Raw genomic sequence first — 19,459 nt, 5'->3', positions numbered from 1 at the left:
CCCGTATTAGTGCTGAGCTCTGGGGAGCTGTGGGTGGGGCTGGGGGTGCGGATTCCCCTCTGGGAATCCCTGCAACATCGGTGTGCGGTAGCTTTGCCCAGGCGATGTTGAAAGGAGGGCAGGAGTTATCATGTTTGTGTCCTGAAAACACTGCTTGAGAAAGTACTGGTGACCTTGTGCTGGCCACCCCTGACCTCCAGAAGGACCCACCTTGGCTGACGCTGCATTTCTGAGAGCTAAGAGAAGCAGGAGCCTTTGAGCCCTGATTGTGATGGAGCACTTTTAGGAGTAGGTGAGCCAGGGTTCTGCTGTGCCCACCCTGAGGGCAGCGGATTACCAATGAACATGCCCTAAAACCTTGGGATGGCCAGAGGTGCATCACAGGGAGGCTGGCTGCATCTTGGAGAGGTCACAGGCTTTACTCCTTTTTCCTTTGAACCCAGAACCTCCCTCCCCACAAATATGTCCCCTGCTCTCTTCTGTTGGTCTAGGTAGGTAGAAGGGAAGGTTAGGGAAGTGTGCCCCCAGCCCCAGACCCTTGTTTCTCTAGTGTGTGTGTCCATCTGAAGACAGCAAGCTGTGGATGGGTAGAGAAAGTCATCGGAGTGGGCCACAGCTGGCATTTATACAAGGAACGGATATGCGCATACTGAGGGTGGCGGGGTGGTTGTGAGTCATGATGTGTAGCGAGATTGTGGTGCCGAAGGTATCACTATGGTTCATGCTCAGGGAAGCCTGGAAACCCATTGGCTAGTTGATTCAGGTGCTGGCACCAAATGGGCGGGGTCTATCTGCTTTCTATATATCTGTCTTGTACTCTGAGGCCCATTCCCAAGCCTGAGGATGCTGAAAAACATACCCTAAGGAAAAGTACTTGTGATGTGCCCCTTTTGAAAGTGAATTGTGTGTGTGTGTGTGTGTGTGTGTGTGTGTGTCTCGGTGTGTGTTGGTGTCCATCAGGCCACTGGGGGCAGGGACCTCTGCTGAAGGAGGTCATGCCACTCCCCGAAGAGTCCTGTTAGATTCTGCAGGAGGGAAAGTGGAGGAATCCCCAGCTTTGCTTCTAATCCTAGGTTGCCATTCACAGGCTGTGTGACTCAGGGCAAGTGACTTGTCCTTGTTGGCCTCAGGTTACTTATGTACAGAAGGGGGACAGGACCCAGGCATTTCTAAGGTCCTGTTCTCATCATAGTCTGTTCCAGGATGAGACCGAAGAGATCGGATCTTCTGAGAAACTACCAAGGGAAGCCAGGGTTGACTCCCGGGTTTCTGCACAAGGCTCCCAAAGCACTTTTGATCAGCCTGAGGGGAATCCACCAGCCCCGCCCCCCCACCCCCTGGTGGGGCAGGGTGAGTGAGTGGCTAGGCTTGAGCAACTGAGGTGACCAATGACAGAGGAGCGGGAACCAGAGCCTGGTCTCCATGGACAGCATTTATTAGGCGCCATTCTCAATGTGAAGACAGATGGGCAGGAGCTGCTGAGGGGGGCCAGGGCAGCCACAGCCTGGGGACTTAGGGGCTGCCCGGGTGGGTGTGGGGCATGTCACCCACACATATTGCATATTCTGTGGCAGTGTGCCCAGGCATAAGGCATTGGGGAAGCAGAAAGGCTGCCTGCAGTGGGAGGGGGTGAGACAGGGAGTGACAGTGGCTTTCTAGTTCCCTAGGCAAGACCCTACAGGAGACAAGCAGTCCCCCATGCTCAGAACCCTAGGGCCACTCTGCCGCCTCCCCCACCATCTCTGTGACTTTGGTTGTGGCTCCCTCGGATCTGACGACGGGACTTGACCCCTCGAGGGCGGGGTCACACACAGGACAGAGGCAGCGAGCACTACCCCTGCCCCAACATAAACACAGACAGCACCTCTCCAGCTCCTGGGTCCCACTCCCCTTGGCACACGGGCCAGCTCTTCCACAAGGACAGGGGGATACACAGAGGTCAGATTCCTTCCACCTAGGGATCGCCAGGGCCTGGAGGACATGGTGGAGCTCTCTCTCTAGCTTGCCAAATGGTCAGGCTGGCCTTACTCAGCAATATGGAGCTAGGCCTGGGAACAGTGAGTGGAAGGCAGCTGGCGGGGGTGGGGTGGGGGGTGGGGGGTGTTCCCTTCCCCCTTTTCCTGGTGCCGGGGATGAAACTCAGGGTCTCAAGCACACTAGGAAAGTGCTTTACCTCTGAGCCGTACCCACAGCCCCACACATACCCTTCTGTTGCCCTGGGCACTACCCACCTCTAGCTTGTTCCCAGTAGCAAGCCAAGAGTCTGCCACCCCCTATACCTGGGTTGCAGGTGGAGGAGGTAGAGGGCATACCAAAGTCCAATACATTCTCTCCCCTAGAGGGGCATTCCTGGCTATCGTGGAAGCCTTAGTCTAGCAACTTAGGATGCAGGTACCCATCCTGGCTTCTAGTCCAGGGATAATGTCCCAGGATACACCTGCCAGCTGTCTGGGCTGCTCGGCCCAATCCCTGAACTCTCAGAGTTGCAACTCCTGGCTTTTAGTCCGTGAGACTCAGTCCTGCTTACCTCGGTCCCAAGGACTTCCCTGCTTGTGAACAGAGACAAGGGTCCATTTAGAGCCGCAGTCTCTGGGCTAAGAGTAGCAGAGGCAGAGCCACGGCAGAGGGGCTCTGACGGGGGTTCTGATTCTAGTTTAAGCCCCAGCTGCCTACACAAGGCCAGGGTGCTGCCTGTTGCTTCTGAGAGTAGGCTGGGCCAGAAAGAAGAGCACTTGGGCTGGGAACAAGCTTGCAGGTTCTTGTTCCCCTTCAAGACTTGCATCACCTGGGGCAAGTAATTTTACCTGTTTTCCTCTTCTGAAAAAAAAAAAAAATGGCCATAAGAACTGCCCAGGTGACCTAACCCGAGTGTTAGTACACTCAAATGAATGTAGGTAGGACAGGGTTTCCGGTGCGAAAAAAATCACTATAAATGGAAGAATAGGTGAGCAGCCCGTGTAACAGCAGCCAGGGACAGACAGCAAGCGGGAGTCTGTGTTTCAGATTCCAAGGGCAATCCTGAAGGCTGGAGTCTCCCCGGAGCCCTGAGCATGACATCAGACCCCAGGCAGCTCACCTAAGGATGTCGCCACCTTGCAGAGTTGGAAGCCAGTCTCTGTGCTCACTGTGCTCTAACTCCTGTGGCCTGCCACTTTTTTTTTTTTTTCCCCTGTCCTGCCCTCTGGGGACTAGCTTTAGGGACCGCTGGGATTTCCTTTTTTTTTTTTTTCTTCCATAACTGCATAGCCATGCAAAAAAAAAAAAAAAGACACAGAAGGTAGTGGAAGGCTGGGAGATGTGACTGGAGATGAGAGAGAGCAAGGTGGGATTGAGTGGGGGGTGACCTGGACAAAGACACTGTGGGCTTTGGAGAACCCAGGGGAGGTATAAGTAGAGATGAAAAAAAAAAAAAAGAGAAAAGAACAGAACAAAACCAGAAAACAAAAAACAAACAAACAAACAAAAAACCCGAGAACAGAAGTCCCCTCGGGAGGTAAGGGTTCTGGGTCCCAGCAGGGCCTCTGAGGACTGCAGAGCTTCTCAGATTTCTGAAAGGCTCTTAGTGGCTGCGGTCCCCACCTCCCCACCTCCCAAGTTTCACATTTCTCGGAATTGATCGGGCTCCAGGGGTCCTCAGAGCCCGGTCTCCTGCTGGCTGGTGCAAGCCCGCACAGTTGGAGATTAGGGGCTAGGGGAAGAATAGAGGTGGTGGTGGTGGTGGGCTGGGGACATCCCACGGGCCCGAAGGCGTCTTTGGGTGGGGCCTCCTGGTCACCTCCTGCGGCATCTGCAGGCAGGACCCCCACCCCGCTGGCTCACAGGTGCTGCAGGCCTGGCCGTGTGGTTCACACCGAACTCCTGCGCTTCATGAGGCTGCGGAAGGTAACCAGGCTGTGCAGGCCCGTGGACACCGAGCTGATGGCCGAGCGCTGGGTCCCGCTGCACAGGCAGGGGTGCGAGGGCGTGTCGCTGTAGCGGCCACCGCATCCCGGCGACGAGAAGCTGTGCTCCACGCACGTGTCGGACGTGGAGAGGTCCCGCGGGATGATCATAGGGATGGAGTACTGCAGCTTCTCGCGGCTCTTGTACCACAGGCACGAGCACATGGATTGTAAGTGCAGCACCTCGGCGTAGACATTGCGGAAGCCGCTGCCACCCACGCCCACACCCGCGGCCGCCGGGCACATGATCGGGTCGCGGGGATGCATGCTGTCGCTCAGGCTACCGCTCAGGCAGCTCAGGCCCCCCAGGCCCCCCGCCTGGCCGTTGTGCGTGAGCAGTGCGCGGTGCTCCTTGTCACGCTTCTCGTCCTCGGCGTTCATGGTCATGAACCGCAGCACCACGAGGTTGAGGAAGGCGCCGATGACCGTGAGGCCCGTGAGGATGTACACGAAGCTGAAGGCCACGTACTGCGGTTGCGTCTGCAGCGCCTGGTCCTTCTGCAGCGCCACGTAGTCGCCGAAGCCGATGGTGGTGAGCGTGATGAAGCAGTAATAATAGGCCTGGAAGAAGGTCCAGCGCTCATAGTAGGAGAAGGCGGCGGCGCCAATGCACAGCGTGCTGATGCACGACACGAAGCCGATGAGCACCATGTTGGCCATGGACACTTCGGGGTGCCGCATGCCCAGCCCCTTCTTGGCACGATGCAGCAGGTACTTCACCATGGTATTGATGCGCTCACCTAGGCTCTGGAACATGACGAGTGTGAGCGGGATACCCAGCAGCGCATAGAACATGCAGAACACCTTGCCACCGTCCGTGCTGGGCGCTGCGTGACCATAGCCTGTGAGAGAGAAGAGAGAAAGCATACACTGTGGGACTGGCCTGGCGGGGGTCCCTCCTCCTCTGCCTGCCCCCTTCCCTCCCCACCTTGCAGGTTCTCGACCTGCCCTCCCCCACCCCCCACCCCCCACTTCTTTCTTTCTTTGCTAGGTGTGGAGCCGTGGATAGCTTGCATCTCTGAATATGTAGACCAGGCTGGTTTTGAACTCACAATGATCTTCCTGCCTCCGCCTTCCAAGTGCTAGGGTTACAGACATGTACCACCACGTCTGCCACCGCAGCTGGCTACTGAGCCTGCCTTTCAACACACGGGCACATCCGTGTCCTGTCGCGCTTTGGGCGCCAAACCCTTTGTATCACCGGAAGCACTTGGATGATAATCCCAGAAGGCGGAGAGGAGTCAGCGACTCTCCAGGTCACACTGTCGAGAAGTTTTAGCAGTCCGAGTTTGAACTTGAATCTGGTGTTTTCTTGAAAACACGGATGTCTCATGCCTCTGGGAGAGGGGAGCTGGCTGCTGGTACTTGCTGGGAAGTTTGTCCACCAGCAGCTGATGTGTGGGAATGGCAGGCAGGCAGTTGAGAGCTGGCTTCCTGTCTAATACCTGTGGGCTCTGCCATGCTCCCTGTCCTCTGTGGGCTTCAGTGCCCATGGCTGTAAGGGGAGATGGTGGGATGGAATGGCTTCTGATATGGTGATGCAGTATGGAGGGGGAGAAACTGAGGCATGCATGGCTTCTTGCTTCTTGATGGTTTCCCTGCTATAGTCAAAGCTCATTGGGGCAGGGTGGGGCAGGGTGGGGTGGGTGATGGCTACTGGGACCTTGCAATTTCCCTGGGATACTGGCCCAGCAGTGCCCTCCCTCACCACGGTAGCATGAACCTGTACTCCAGGTTTTCCACCCTGCCTGGGACTGAGATCTGCCCATGGGACTTGGTCCAAAAGTAGGCTCTGTCCCTGTGAGGGTGGGACATTGCCCTTGGCAAGGCAGGAGTCCTGAGTGTCCTTCAGGTGTGTTCCTGTCGCCAGCTAGAGGTCCTCTCCTCTCCCATGTCTACCCTCCATGCTTTGCATGGACTCTCCCCATCTGTGAGCCAGGCGGAGTCAAATCCACCCCCTCTGAGCTGATCATCAAATGACTACCAGAAATTCTACCCTGAACTGGGTGTAGTGGTGCATGCCTGTAGCCTCAGCGTGTGCGAGGCTGAGGCAGGAGAGTGAGAGGTAGAGAGGCAGTCCGGGCTGCAGAGTAAACCCTTCTCAAAACAATAACAACAAAATCTTCCTGGCTGCCTGGGAGAGGTGCAAAAAGGACCCTGAATGGGAACCAGAAGCCTTGGGCACAAGTTCTGGCCTCGTTACTTGTGGCTTTGTGACCTTGAACTAATGACTTTCTGTCTTTGATCATGTCTCTTTATTTGAAAATGAAATCTTCTGTTCTGGGCACTCGCTTCTCCAATCAGACCAGAGAGCATAAACACTTCAGCTTTTATTGAGATAATTATGAGCTTGAAAGAATGTGGGCAGGGCTTCCAAGTTTTCCTCTTTTCTGACTCGTAGGGAATCTCAACCAAACGCTGCTTCCTCCAGGCAGTCTTCCTGAATTCCTCCTAGTGCTTTATTTGGGTGGTCCTGAGAAGGCTCATCTGTGACCTCTAGGGCCCCCAACTACATAAAACTAAGCATCAACTTGGGAGGGAGCCCTGGTGAGACTATAATGGTCCCCTCTAACTTCTGCCTTCCAAGGGAGTCCCAAATACACTTCACGACTACATTTCAAGCCGGGATGTTATGAGCTTTGCAAGTTTTCCCATCTGTAAAATGGGGCTAAATATGTCACACGCAGCAAGAACTTTGGGGGAATGAGTGAGATGATGTATGTGATGCACTTAGCCTAGAGCCTGGCACGTCTCAAATGCCCAACAATAGTTCCCTGATTAATAATGAAGGAGGTGGCAGAGAACTCTCACGTTTCCAGGAGATCTCCAGGCTTGGGAGCAGCTGCATTCCAGTAGAACCATCTCTGCCAGCCTAGGGCCATCAGAATCCTAAAGCTCAGAGAGGTCTAGGAACAGCTGTTTGGGGTGTGAAGGCTTCAGGACTCCTTAGAATGACTCCCCTGCCCCCCCTGCCCCCTGGTGCGGCATCTGGCCAGTGGCTGTGTCCCTTCATCTGCCAGAGGCTGCGCAGTTGAGCGGTTGAGCCACGGAGCCTGTGCCTGGCCTGTCCGCACCCTGGCAGTGTGAGAACAGATTGTGCCCGCCAGCTTGGCCCCACAGCCAGACCACAACTCACCTCGACAGCCGGGCAGCTAGACAACCAACCATCAGCTAGAGTGGCTTCTTGTCCTGTTCTTCCCTCTCCCCCAGACCAGCAGCACACACTATATGGACCCCCACCCCAGACAGGACACTGGGGGCAGATTTCCACGGGCAGGGCAGAACGTGGATACGGCCCCAGCTGTGTGACACTGGGCTAATCTCTTTCTGTCTCTGGGCTCATTTGCCTTGTCTGCACTTGGGGGCCGGGTGGGGACCTAAAACTGCTATTCCATGCCCTGGGGACCTATCAGATCTGCCCCAGGGAGTAAAGGAGACAAATGCTTGGGAGGGCGGGGTGTCTTCTGGAACCTGTAGAGTGCAGAACTGGCAGGGGCCCTTGGGAAAGCACCTGAGAATACAGGCCAAGAAGCAGGGCCCTGTGGGAGGAGCCATCCATAGCCACCACCAGATGAAGGAACCCTTTCATATGGCCCCTCGACCGCTTACCAACTTGCCCTGGGTTCCGTTAAAGACCACACTTTTCAGGAAAACCTAGTGCCCACCTGCCTGGCATTCTCTGCTCCACCCTGCTGGCTATGGCCCTCAGGCACTGCCCTGGAGGCTCACCTGGCACCCAGAGGTGCAGCTGCCCGCCCCTCCCCCACGGTGCTTCCTCCCCCTCCATCCTTCTGCTTCTGCCCAGCTCCCTACCCCCAAGAGGGGCGGTGCTCAGATCTTACTTTGAATCATAAGTACACCCCCAACTTGGTGACTCTTAAATCGAGTGACTCATCCAGGCCTGACCAGAGGTTCCTACCAGGGGCAGAGCCAGTGCCTGACCTTTGGGGCAGATGGCCAGGCTGGCCCTCACTCCCTACCACAAGTCAGGGTCACTAATCAAAAACTGTCACCCTTAGGATAAAAATTTACCTTTGCCCTCACTAACGTCCCCCAAGGTCACTCCCATGACTGGCTTCTGTTTTACAGCTGGGATTGAGAAGTTGGGAGGGGCCTTTTGAGGTGGCTGTGGCCACTAGGCATTTCTGACTCTGTATTCACGCCACTGCATGTCAGGAAGGGAAACTGAGGCCCAGAGGGACGCGCATTCCATGTGAAGCCTCAGCCCGAGGCCCTGTCTCAAGCCAGCTGAGGCACAGTAGAAATGGGAGGGTGCTGCCGGGGAGATGCCCTGGAAACAGACGCTATTCATCTTGGGGCCGAGGGTGAGCATGCCCATCCCTTTGTCTGCCTTATTGTCACTGGGTGAAAGGGCAAAGGAGCCACGAGGACCTGCTGACGTGGGTGCCTTGCTTGGAGGACTGCCAGCTAGGGTGGAGTCAGTCCCAGGGGACCCTGGACTTCTGGGAAGTCACCGGGAGTTTGGCCAACCCTGTCCCCCTGCAGCGGGGCAGCATTGTGCCTAGTTTGGTTAAGGGAGAAGGTAAAAAGAATTACCCATTGCTGCCTCCTCAAGCCTCTGGTTGGGAGGGGCTCTGCCAGTTCCTCTGGGTACCAACACACACAGGGGTTATTCTCTGGGGCTGATGCTTTGGGTACCTTCTCCCAGTACCTGTTGGGCCAAACAGCCAGAACTCATCATATCTTGAACACAGACTCTGGTGGCGGTCTCTCTGAGCACCCTCCAGGGCTCTCCTCCTCTCCCGTCTCCCATCCTGAATCCACCACAGATGTAAATAAAGGCGCTTAGTGGTCATTTGGTCCGGTCCTGGTGTTGTATGGATAAGCCACAGAGGAGCAGAAAGAGAAAGCAACATGCTCCAGACCTGCAGCTGGTAAGTGCCGTGAGCAGGCTGCAAGTGCCCAGGACACTCGCTTCTAAAACTGCGTTCTGGCCGCTGCTGAACATGTTCAGTCACAGCCAGGGCTGGCGAGTCGTCAGGGGAAGCAACTTCACTAAGAGGTGGGTCCGGGACTGACTAGGGGCACAGAAACCACCGGGATCAGCAAGATGGGTCAGTGGGGAAAGGCATTTGCTGCCAACCCCAGTGACCTGAGTGTGATTCCTAGGACCCACATGGTAGAAAGAAGAACCAACCCCCACAAGTTCCTCTGAGTTCTACACATACACCATAGAACACACACACACACATACACACACACACTAAGTATATGTAATTAAAAAAATAAAACTCTTTTAAAAAAGAATTCGACTAAGGAAGCCATGGCTGGACATAAATGTTAATTATTAGTATAAATATTTTAGGGCAGCAGGAAGCTAAAAGATGGCATTGGAAGCCTCAGGCCTCTGTTTTCTTTTCTTCCTGGTGTTAAGGACTCAGACATTGATTGTAGCTCTGGCTTCTAGCGACCTGTAGGGCCTGGAGGGGTTGTCCCTCCCCCCATACCCCCCTTACTGGTCTCTTCTCCCAGTGGCCTGGCTCCCTGTACTCAAAGCAGAACTCTAAAGGCTTGGTAATAGCCTGGTCTTGGCCACCTGCTCCCCACTGGCCTTGGGAGTGTGTGAGCTTGCTGCCCGCCTCCTACCCTTGGCCTAGCTGGCCCCAAGGTGGGCCCCTGGCCACAGCTTCAGTGGAGCAAAGTGTGGGGAACTGGAAGGCCGGAGGCTAGGGTCTGCCCTGAGCTTGGCGAGGACTAGCTTTGTGTCCTGGCCTGTCCCTTCCCGTCCCTGGTTCCTTCTCTACCTATTTTTGTTTTTTTCTTCTGTTCTGAATGTCGTTTAGTGTTTTCTCTGTTCACCCACCCACTCATAGGATCAAAGATTCCATTTGTGAAGTGTTGATCAAATGCGCTGTTTTACTACGCGGAACAGGCGCCACGTAGATGATTGTTAAGACTCTAATTAGTTTATTTCCCCCATCGAAATCAATTAAGAACCCACCTGTCAATCAGAACTTCAGATGAGCATGGGATAATTGATTCTGTGAGACAGGATGAAGTTATCCTTGTACGTTGGAAATGCTGCAGCGAGGCAGGGAATCTGCAGTTCAGGGACACACAAAGACCACAGGCTCTGCAGCCCAACAGCTCATCACCTTGGCCAGGTTCCGTGAGCCACGGAGCCTCAACTTCCTCGTCTACGAAATGGGTACAGTGAAGTATGGACCTCATATAGTTGTTGTGGAGATTTGGTGAACTAGTAGACTTGAGATGTGACTGTGAATATATTTGGGCCCCCAAGATTGCACAGCCATTGACATTCCTTTCAACACTAACGCTGTGTGATCAGTATTTCTTAAAGGTTCATTTCCTCAAATATCAGTGCCATGGTATGTTAAGGGTCGGATAAGAAAAGGGTTGTTTGGCTCAATTAAATTGGGGAAAATAGGGACTAAGCAGGATTTTTCATCATGTGACTTCATTGTCACAGGGTCATACTAGTCTGTGTTCCTGTGCAGAGGTGGAGAATGTGCTATATGTTTCTCACATAATTGGCCATGGAACGTTTTTCTCACAGTGCGTATTGATAAACAAGGGTTCTTCTGAGCGTAGTTTGGGAAGCACTCCTCTGTTACATCGAGAACTTCTGGGGTCCTTCTTCTAGGCCATTTTCTGACTCTGAGCCTCTGATCCCCATCCCTGGGCCGATTAGAACCTTGGCGGTTCCTGGCTGTACTCTGTCTCTCAGCAGACTCGCTTATCTTGAGTAAATACGGCCCTGGCTAGGGCTAATGTCTGTCCCAAGGGGAAGATGAATGAGGTGACCTGGGGTCTGAGACACCCGAAGGCTTTGCACACTGGGTTGAGGCTGGAAACGAGGGGGTCGGGCAAGAGAGGATGGCCTGGAAGGGGGTGTGGCCTGGGCTTGTTGAGCAGAAGGAGGGCAGTGTGGGGCTCTGGGGAGGGCCTACTCCAGCAGGTTGGAGAAGGGATACCTGAAGGGCCACTTGCCTGTGGGTGGAAAGGGGCAGTCAGGCTTGAGCCACGGGCACCGGGAAAAGGTGACTTTTGGGGCTGTGCCTCCTGAAGGGCTGGAGGTCTGGTGACAGCAGCAATGTGGAGCTGAATGGGTGTGTGAAAGGAGATGAGATGGAAGGTGTGTGGCGCTGGTACCTAGGCCCTGCTCTGAGGGCACCGGGAGGGGCAGCTGGCCTAGTGGACATTGCAGAGAGTGTGTGTGGGGGTGCTCTCCTCTCCTCTGGAAGATCCTCTCAGACACCATCTTGTCTAAGAAGCTTCTAGGACTTCCTCAAAGTACCAGGAGGGCCTTGCTCATGCCCTCCTTTTTTGTGCCCTCTTTCATTGGTGGAGTCCACAGAGTGGCAAGTCCCTTTGGTGTCGTGCACAGGGCCTGGCGGGGGGGAGGAGGGGAGGGCAGCTGATCAGAAATTGCTGTTCTATCTAGAAAGTCAAAGTTCCAGAAGGTAAAGGCTCTGGAGTCTGTGCAGTCTGTGATGGTGACCCCCAAATGCCTCCCTGCAAATTCTTAATTTCCAGGAGGGTCAGTCATCTTAGGATCTTTTGTTGACTCACAGCCCTGGCCCTTGCTCTAACCCCTTCCCCTCAAAACGAAGCCAACTCTAGGCTCCAAAGGCATCCCACTGCTGTAGGTCCGGCTCAGCCAAAAGCTAGGTCTGAGAAGCCACCAGGGCTCCAAGGACTTGGGCGGGGTTGGGGATGAGCATGCAGAACTGGGTCTGGGGCTTGTCACCCTCCAGGCCAGAACTCCTGGAAGGACAGTTCTGCAACAAGGCGCCCATCTCATCGTCTCTCCGCCCTGCCCCTTCCCAGGGTCTCTTCGTCCCATCTCAGCATCTCCGTTTTCAACGGCTGCCCCTCACTCTGCAGCAGCAGCTCTGTCTCACTGACCCTTCTTGACTCCCTGGCTTCCCCCTCACTCTCGAGCTGTCTCCCACCCACAGGTGTCTGTCCCTGTGACTGACTGGCCACCTCTTATGCAGAAGAGCTCCAGTGCCCCGCCCCCAACCTCCCAGGCCCATGTGGAATGGGGGAGTTGAGAGGGAGGGTGCTGGTGTCATGGAAAATCCCTGCAGCAGCCAAGGTCAGTGTTTGCAGACACAGTCTGGCCTGCAGCCAGGCCTGCCTCAGGGCCCAACTCCTTTGGGCCATCCACCCCCCCAGGGCTGGCTTTGTCCAGGGGCCTCATAGGTCTAGAGCAGAGGCGTCAAGTAGGGTCCTTAAGAGGGGTTTGTGCTGCAGTGTGGGGGTTTGGGTGGTTCAACTTACCCATTTTTCAGAGGAGTAAACTAAGGCCTAGAGAGAAGCAGAGGACCAGATCCATGCCACAAGTCACTGGCAGAGTGAGGAATTGAATATCCTGGTCTATCCTCTCTGCCTTTCCCAATGCTGCAGAGGGGTGCAGCCTTGTCCATTCCACCAGGCCAAGGAACAGTAAAGGCAAGGTTAAAAATGCCCTTCAACTCAAGGCTGGCTTGCGGTTGGGCTACACTCGAGCTTGGGAAATACAGCCAGGAGAGGTAGACCAGATGACCAAACCCAGGTCCTTGATCTCAAGACACTGTCCACATGCAAGTACATCAGATGAAACCCTGCGGTGGAACACTTTAAAGGTTCCTTGTTTTCCCCAAAGCAAAGGTAATTACAGCACTAGCTACTGAGAGATATGACAGAGTTGGCTAATTTGGGGAGTGATTAAGATAACGAGCAGAAGGAGGGATGGAGGTGAAGAACCCCAGCTGGGGTGTCATGGAGAACTACAAAGAGGTGGCACTTGTCCTGATCTCTGAAGAGTTGAAGGTTCCCATAGGGGGAGCTGTTGAAGTTAAGATGTACAAGAAGAAACATTAGGGGCAGAGAAAATGGCCCTGGTGGCACTGTCACCAATGTGTAGGGACCAGCAGAGTCTCCCAGGAAAGTAGTTTCATACACACAGCAAGATCCTTAGAAATGCATCTACCCAGGACCCGGTGGTACCACTTCTAGGAATCTCTGCTGGGAAAATAACCAGAGATCGGAGCAAAGATTTATGAACACGGATGTTTATAGCAGCATTTTCATTGTGAAAAATTGTAAACACTCCAAATGTTCACCAATAGGGTTTAGTTAAACATATTAAGGTATATTTATGGGGTGGAATACTGCGCAGCCATTAAAGTGCTATTCCTGAGGAGTCTCTTAATTACATAGAAAACCACTGTATTATGTCAAAAAACAGTAGGCACAATGCTTTCTGTGTAGTGGGACCCTATCCTAAATCTATAAAGACAAAAGGTGCATATGCATACACACAGGGAAAGAGCTAGAGATATAGCAGAGAACTCACAGAGTTTATCCATAAATAATGAGCTTATTATTGATTTTAATTTCCTTTTCACACTGTTTTACATGTTCTACAAAACATCCATTATGATTTTTTTTTTTTTTATAGTACTGAGGGTTGATCCAAGGGCCTTGCACATGCTGAACAAATGTTCTACCATTGAGCTATATACCCAACCCTCTACTACTTTTAGTGGTAGAAATGCATTAATAATAGTAACAATAACAATTTATATTATTAGGCAGGGTCTTACCACATTGCTGGCTTGGGACACCTAAGGCTCAAGTGATTCTTTTGCCTCAGCCTCCTGAGTGCTGGGACTACCAGTGTGCACCATTGTGTGGGCCTAGTCAGAATGGCAAAAAAAAAAAAAAAAAATCTAACAACAAAATCTTCCTGATGTTCCTGCAGCAGGAAGTTTGATTGAAAAGTGAGAGTTGTTTTGGTGGGCAAGGGTTAACATGTGCAGAGCAAGACTCTTACCTGGAAGACAATGCAGGAGCCCTTGGCAGCTCTGAGTTAGGAAAGGGACAAATGCCCAAAGAGATATCATTGTAAATTTCCTCACATCCCTGGGTAGAGGGGGAGTGGGCGTGGCTGTGGGAGATTGGGAGCTTGGGGTCCTCAGCATAGGAGGACCTATGCTGACAAGTGCTCAGGCCTGACCTAGAGGGGAGCAGAGAACTCAGGGGTTGAGGAAGGAATGGGGAAGGGAAAGGAGGAAGCGGAGGAAGGAGAGGGAATGGATACAGTGTATGTGTGTGATGCCTTTGTGTTCAGGACTAAACTGTGAGCTACCCCAGGGCAGGCGCTTTTGTGTCTTTTGTGCCTTATGCCCTCCTCACGCCTGGGAAGCAGCTTGGCACAGAGCTGCCTCTGCATAAATCTCTGAGGTTGGAACAGGTTGAAGATAGGGAGGCTGGATGTAGTGTGAGGCTCTGGGAGACTGCTACATGGAAGGACAGCTGGGGATCCTGGGAAGGCTGACTGACCTCAGGCCTGTAGCATTTGTCTTAGGCCATCCACTGTACCAGGTGTCATGATATAGACCTGTCTTTATGGCCAGATGGACAGCTATACTACATGGCCACAGGCAAGACCTGATCTTCCCTGGGCTCTGAGTGCCTTTTATGGGATATGAAGAGGCTAGGGGAGATGTTCTTAGGCTCCTCAGAACCTGGGGTGCTAGGCTCTCATAGGAGCCACAACCTCTAACCCCAAACCAAAGACACAGCAGTGGTCTCAGTGGCAGTTACCCAAGGGCCAAGGGGATTCTTTGGTGCCCAAAGCAATGACTGGGTCTCTGGCTGCACAATCAGATCACAGTCTTGGTCTGCACTGTTCAAATGTGTGGGAGAGGAAGAGTATGGATGAGCCTTCCTGGCTCGCTTTGAGTAGTAACAGTGCCTCAGCTGAAGCAGGTGGTGGGGGGCAGCCAGAGGTTCAAATCCCAGCTCCCCTAGACAGCCTCCCTTCACAGCAGCTTCTCAGGGTTGTGGGGAGGCAGCTGCCAAGGAGAAGTCTTGTTGGTCCCAGGTCTCTGACTGCTTGCCAAGCCCCAAGGTACCCAGATCTCCATCCCTACTCCTAGTCTTAGAAACCTGTCTTCAGGGCCCTTGAGTCTTCTGTCCTTTTGCTCCTTTGCCTCCAGATCCTACCTAGTTGTGGGGCTCGGTGGTGGTGGTGGTGGTGGAGGTGGAGGGAGAGGTGGTGGAGGTGGCGGAGGTGGAGGTAGTTAGTGGTGGTGGAGGTGGAGGTGGAGGAGGTGGAGGTGGAGGAGGTGGTGGAGGAGGTGGAGGTGGAGGTAGTGGTGGTGGAGGTGGTGGAGGAGGTGGAGGTGGAGGTGGTGGTGGAGGAGGTGGAGGTGGAGGAGGTGGAGGTGGAGGTGGAGGAGGTGAAGGTGGAGGTGGAGATGGTGGAGGAGGTGGAGGTGGAGGTGGTGGAGGTGGAGGTGGTGGAGGAGGTGGAGGTGGAGGAGGTGGAGGTGGTGGTGGAGGAGGTGGAGGTGAAGGTAGTGGAGGTGGAGGAGGTGGAGGAGTTGGTGGAGGAGGTGGTGGAGGTGGAGGTGGAGGAGGTGAAGGTGGAGGTGGAGATGGTGGAGGTGGTGGAGGTGGAGGTGGAGATGGTAGAGGTGGAGATGGTGGAGGTGGAGGTGATGGAGGTGGAGGAGGTGGAGGTGGAGGAGGTGGTGGAGGAGGTGGAGGAGGTGGTGGAGGAGGTAGATGGAGGTGGAGGAGGTGGAGGAGGTGGAGGAGTTGGTGGTGGAGGTGGAGGTGAAGGTAGTGGAGGTGGAGGAGGTGGAGGAGTTGGTAAAGGAGGTGGAGGTGGAGGTGGAGGTGGAGGAGGTAGTGAAGGAGGTGGAGGTGGAGGTGGTGGTGGAGGAGGTGGAGGTGGAGGTGGAGGTGGAGGTGGTGGAGGTGGTGGTGGAGGCATAGAAGATTTTCATAACACCTCCCCTGCTCCCCCGTTCCCCCACATGCACCGCTAGTGAATGGCAGTCAAGGATTGCATTCAGGCCTGGCACCGTGGCCTGCCTAGCTGATGCTAGCATCATGGATGGTGAGTTCTGGAAGGCAGTTGGCCAGGATTTCCAGGGAAGGAAGCTAAGCTGAAGGGCTGGATAATTTGTCAAGGCCATCCAGGTCAGTGACAGAGCCCGTTCTTCCCAGGCCACACACTATTCTTTTTGTGTCTCATATCAATGACCTCCTGGGCTTCTGGGGTCAAGGATCAGGGTCCATGGGACATCTGAATGGGACCTTCATGAACTCTCCTCTTAGGGTTTCTGGGGAAGCAGCATCAAGGGATGGACAAGCCGCGGGCACTACCTCTAACAACAGCTCTTCCTCCCTCTTCCGCTTCCCCACCTGCACTGGGTTGCTAACAAGGACTCCACCACCAGCCTGAGCCAGAGAGCAGGAGGCTGATATTGTTGGGGAGCTCAGGATCAGTCCTGGAAGAAGACACTGACCTCTGGCAGAGGAAACCTGGGCACCTGGGGAGGCTGGGCAGGAAGCAGGCACCCCAGAAGGCTGTGACACTTGGTCAGTCTCAAGAAGATCAGGTGGAAAACGGGTATGACAGGCATGCCTTCATCCTCTTCGCTTGCTATAATTGATTAGCTGAGCCAACATTCCTCTAGCACCTCTGACTTTGTACCAGGCACTCGGCTAAGTGCTGAGGTAGGAGGCAGAAATGGGACAGCCAAGTCGTGCTTTTTTTGAGAACAGACTAGCCAGGGTGCAGGTGGGAAGAGACCAAAAAGCGGAGAGATGCCCTAGGAAGTTCCGAGTCTGTGCCAGGGATGGGGACCCATCCCCTGAAGGTGGGGTGGGACCAGGAAGCCAGGACAGGGAGTCAGAAGGCACAACACCTTTGCCAACCTCTAGTGGCTGGGAATTCAGCATCTCCTGCTCTTGTGCCCTCTGGAGGTGGCCCTGGACACCTGTAAGCAGTTCCCAGGTCAGGGTGAAATCTAGCCCATGTGCATAGTAGCTTGGTCTTGGATGTCATTATATGTTGGCTCAAGGTCAATGTCTGAGGCCATTCTCAGCCTCTACTTCCTTTCTTGTTATTTTGGTTCGTTTATTTTGCCACTGACCATTAAAAAAAAAAACACCAATGAATTTAACTGTAGAACAGTTTTGGGTGAACCGAATGTCCATGAAGACCACTCTCATGCTTTGCCCTTGTTCAGCAACCCTCCTGTATTGATGTGGGTGGGGCTGGTTGTGTGAATCCCACCTCTCCTATACTGCCTTCTTCTAAGAAGCCTTCCTCTCAGCCCCTGAGAATCCTCCCCACACCCCCCTATACACTTGGCCTTTCTTGGTGACGGTGGCTGACATGGTCACTCCTCACCATGAGTAAAGCTGCTTTTACTTCACTCTGTCTGTCTTGTGGGAGGCAAGTGGGCTACTAGTGTATTGTGGCACTGAACACTTCTGGGCTCGGAGAGGTGGTTAGGGCCCAGGCATGGCCTGAATTCTGCTTCCTCTCCTTCCCCTCTGTGTGGAGTCTGGGGCTGCAGCTGGGAATGTGGAGGGTGGAGTGTAAGAAGGAAAAGAAGGAAGGAAGGAAGGAAGGAAGGAAGGAAGGAAGGAAGGAAGGAAGGAAGGAAGGAAGCCCACTGGCCAGAGCACAGCCTAGGAGTGATGGTTCCTTTTCATTGTCAACACAACCCAATCTAGAATCTCCTGGGAAGAGAGTCTAACTGAGGGACTGACTAGATCAAGTTGGCTTGTGGGTATGTCTTTGGAAGAGTGTCTTGATTCCTCCGATGGAGGTAGGAAGACTCACCCACTGTGGGCGGCACCATTCCCTGGGCTGATCCCAGACTGTAGACATACAGAGAATGGGCCGAGAACAAGCAAGCATACATGCGTTCATTTCTCTCTGCTCTTGACTGTGGGTGTGGTGAGGCCAGCTGCTCCAAGACCCTGCAGTGATGGACTGTCACCTAACTGAGCTGAAATAAACCCTTTGTCCCTTAAATTGTGTTGTTGTTGTTGTTGTTTCCAGGGCAACAGACATGAAGCTAAACCTCCAGGCTTTTCTGCTCTCAGGGCCCTTGACAGTGATGGCCGCAGCATCGTGGAAGCTAGCCTTTGTTAGCACCTCTGCTCCTCACCATGACTCTCTGACTGGCCAGTACCAGCTCTGTTCCAATGAGGAAACTACAAAAGGGGTGAAACACCACTGGTCCAAGGTCATCATATAAAAAGTGGCCAAGATTAGGATTCAGCCTAGTCCTTGGGCTCTTCAAAGTTCAGGCACTTTCAGGGGTCCGACCACCCAGAGTACCCCCTCCCCCATGGGCTATTTATCTCATCAACAGAATGTGGATATCCTGTCTAGCAGATCTTTGACCATAAGGCCCTCACAGCAGAGCTCAATACTTAAAATACTTGGTCCGAGAGTCTTAGGACCCTGGGTCCAGTGGGTGCTCAAGTCACGATGGGGGAAGAAATTGATCTCCTAAGCCTGGTCCCTGCTCTCTGCTTCCGAAGAGCTCACAACTTGGAGAACCACCAGGCCCTTCCTCCCAGAGAGCAGTTCCTGGAAGTTCTCTATGGAAACCCTGAGAGGTTTCAGTATGGCCCTAAGGCAAACAGAGCTGGAGGTTAGGGTGGGGAGGTCGAGGGTAGGTATGAGGGACAGAAGAGGCCATCCGTGGAGGACTTGGTGGGGCTTCTGTGCTCTCCTACCTCTTGGGAGTGGTTCCTTCCTGCAACAGCCTCAGTTTAGACAGTCTCTCTTTTTTTTAGCATCATCCTGGTCCGGGCCACAGTGAATTGATGCAGGATGGAACATCAAATCCAAGAGGCTATGCATAACCTATATGAACTATTGCTAAGGCTTAGGCTCACCCGAGAACTGGACTGAGGGGCCGGATAAGCTCTAGGGAGCCGAGCTACGGGGTGGTAACGCTTTGAGTCCCGGCTGAGACCATGGTGAGGGAAAAGGCGTAAGCAAGTCAGGAGGGTGCTGAGAGAAGCCAGAGCTTGGCTGAACGAATCAGAGACGGGGTAGCTCAGCCTGGAGACTGGAGGGAGGGGCCTGGCTCTGGCTGCTGCCATTTGACCCTGGCTAAAGGTTAGTACTTCTTTGCAGAAGTCTTCTTACTCGCCCGGCTCCAAAGAGGCACTGGCTAAGTCCCAGGTCCTGTGTATGGGAGGCCCAGCCCTACACACTACATCCAGGATGCTCTGCATGGTTAACAACACAACAGAAGGTCCTGGCCAGATTTCTGGAGAGCCATGTAGGGTGTATGTAGCATACTATAGTGGGAGCATTCTAGTCCCACTGCACTGTAGCCCCGTGACACTCCTGGGCTGGGACAGTATCAGTTCTACAGCTAGGGACGGGGGTTTTGGAAAGGTCAGCTTCTCCCCCATGGGAGGCAGCTGCTTCTCCTGCTACATGTATCACATCTTTGGTCCAATATGATGAGGCAACTGAGTGACCTTGGAGCTGGAAAGGCTAAGTGGAAAGTATCTAGTTCAAGGCCTGTGGGCTGGAGAATCTTAAGACAGGATATTTATTAGTATGTCCGTATTTTTTTTTTTTCAACACAGCTCTGAGTTACCACTCCCCACTCAGAAATCTTCCTTATCCTTTGAATTTACACAATATGGTGAAAGGGTCCAGGTCCAGCTCACAGGCTGTAAACCTAGGATCCAGCACACCCCTATCC

The 19,459-nt window shown here is 53.7% G+C and overlaps 1 protein-coding gene across 1 annotated transcript in view; it reads right to left on the bottom strand.

Annotated features, from left to right (window-relative positions):
• Positions 1–1,412: 1,412 nt before the first annotated feature.
• Kcnk3 (potassium two pore domain channel subfamily K member 3) overlaps positions 1,413–19,459 on the bottom strand; it is a 38,408-nt gene continuing 20,361 nt past the window's right edge. The window contains exon 2 of the mRNA XM_052746068.1: positions 1,413–4,783. Within this exon, the coding sequence (XP_052602028.1) occupies positions 3,846–4,783 (938 nt within the window). The 3' untranslated portion in view covers positions 1,413–3,845. The remainder of the gene's footprint in view (positions 4,784–19,459) is intronic.

This window comes from Peromyscus californicus, unplaced genomic scaffold (genome assembly GCF_007827085.1).
Source record: "Peromyscus californicus insignis strain IS unplaced genomic scaffold, ASM782708v3 Scaffold_1__1_contigs__length_55948999, whole genome shotgun sequence".
Lineage (NCBI taxonomy): Eukaryota > Metazoa > Chordata > Mammalia > Rodentia > Cricetidae > Peromyscus > Peromyscus californicus.
Note: the sequence above shows the minus strand (reverse complement) of the source record. Positions and strands in the feature narration are given on the sequence as shown.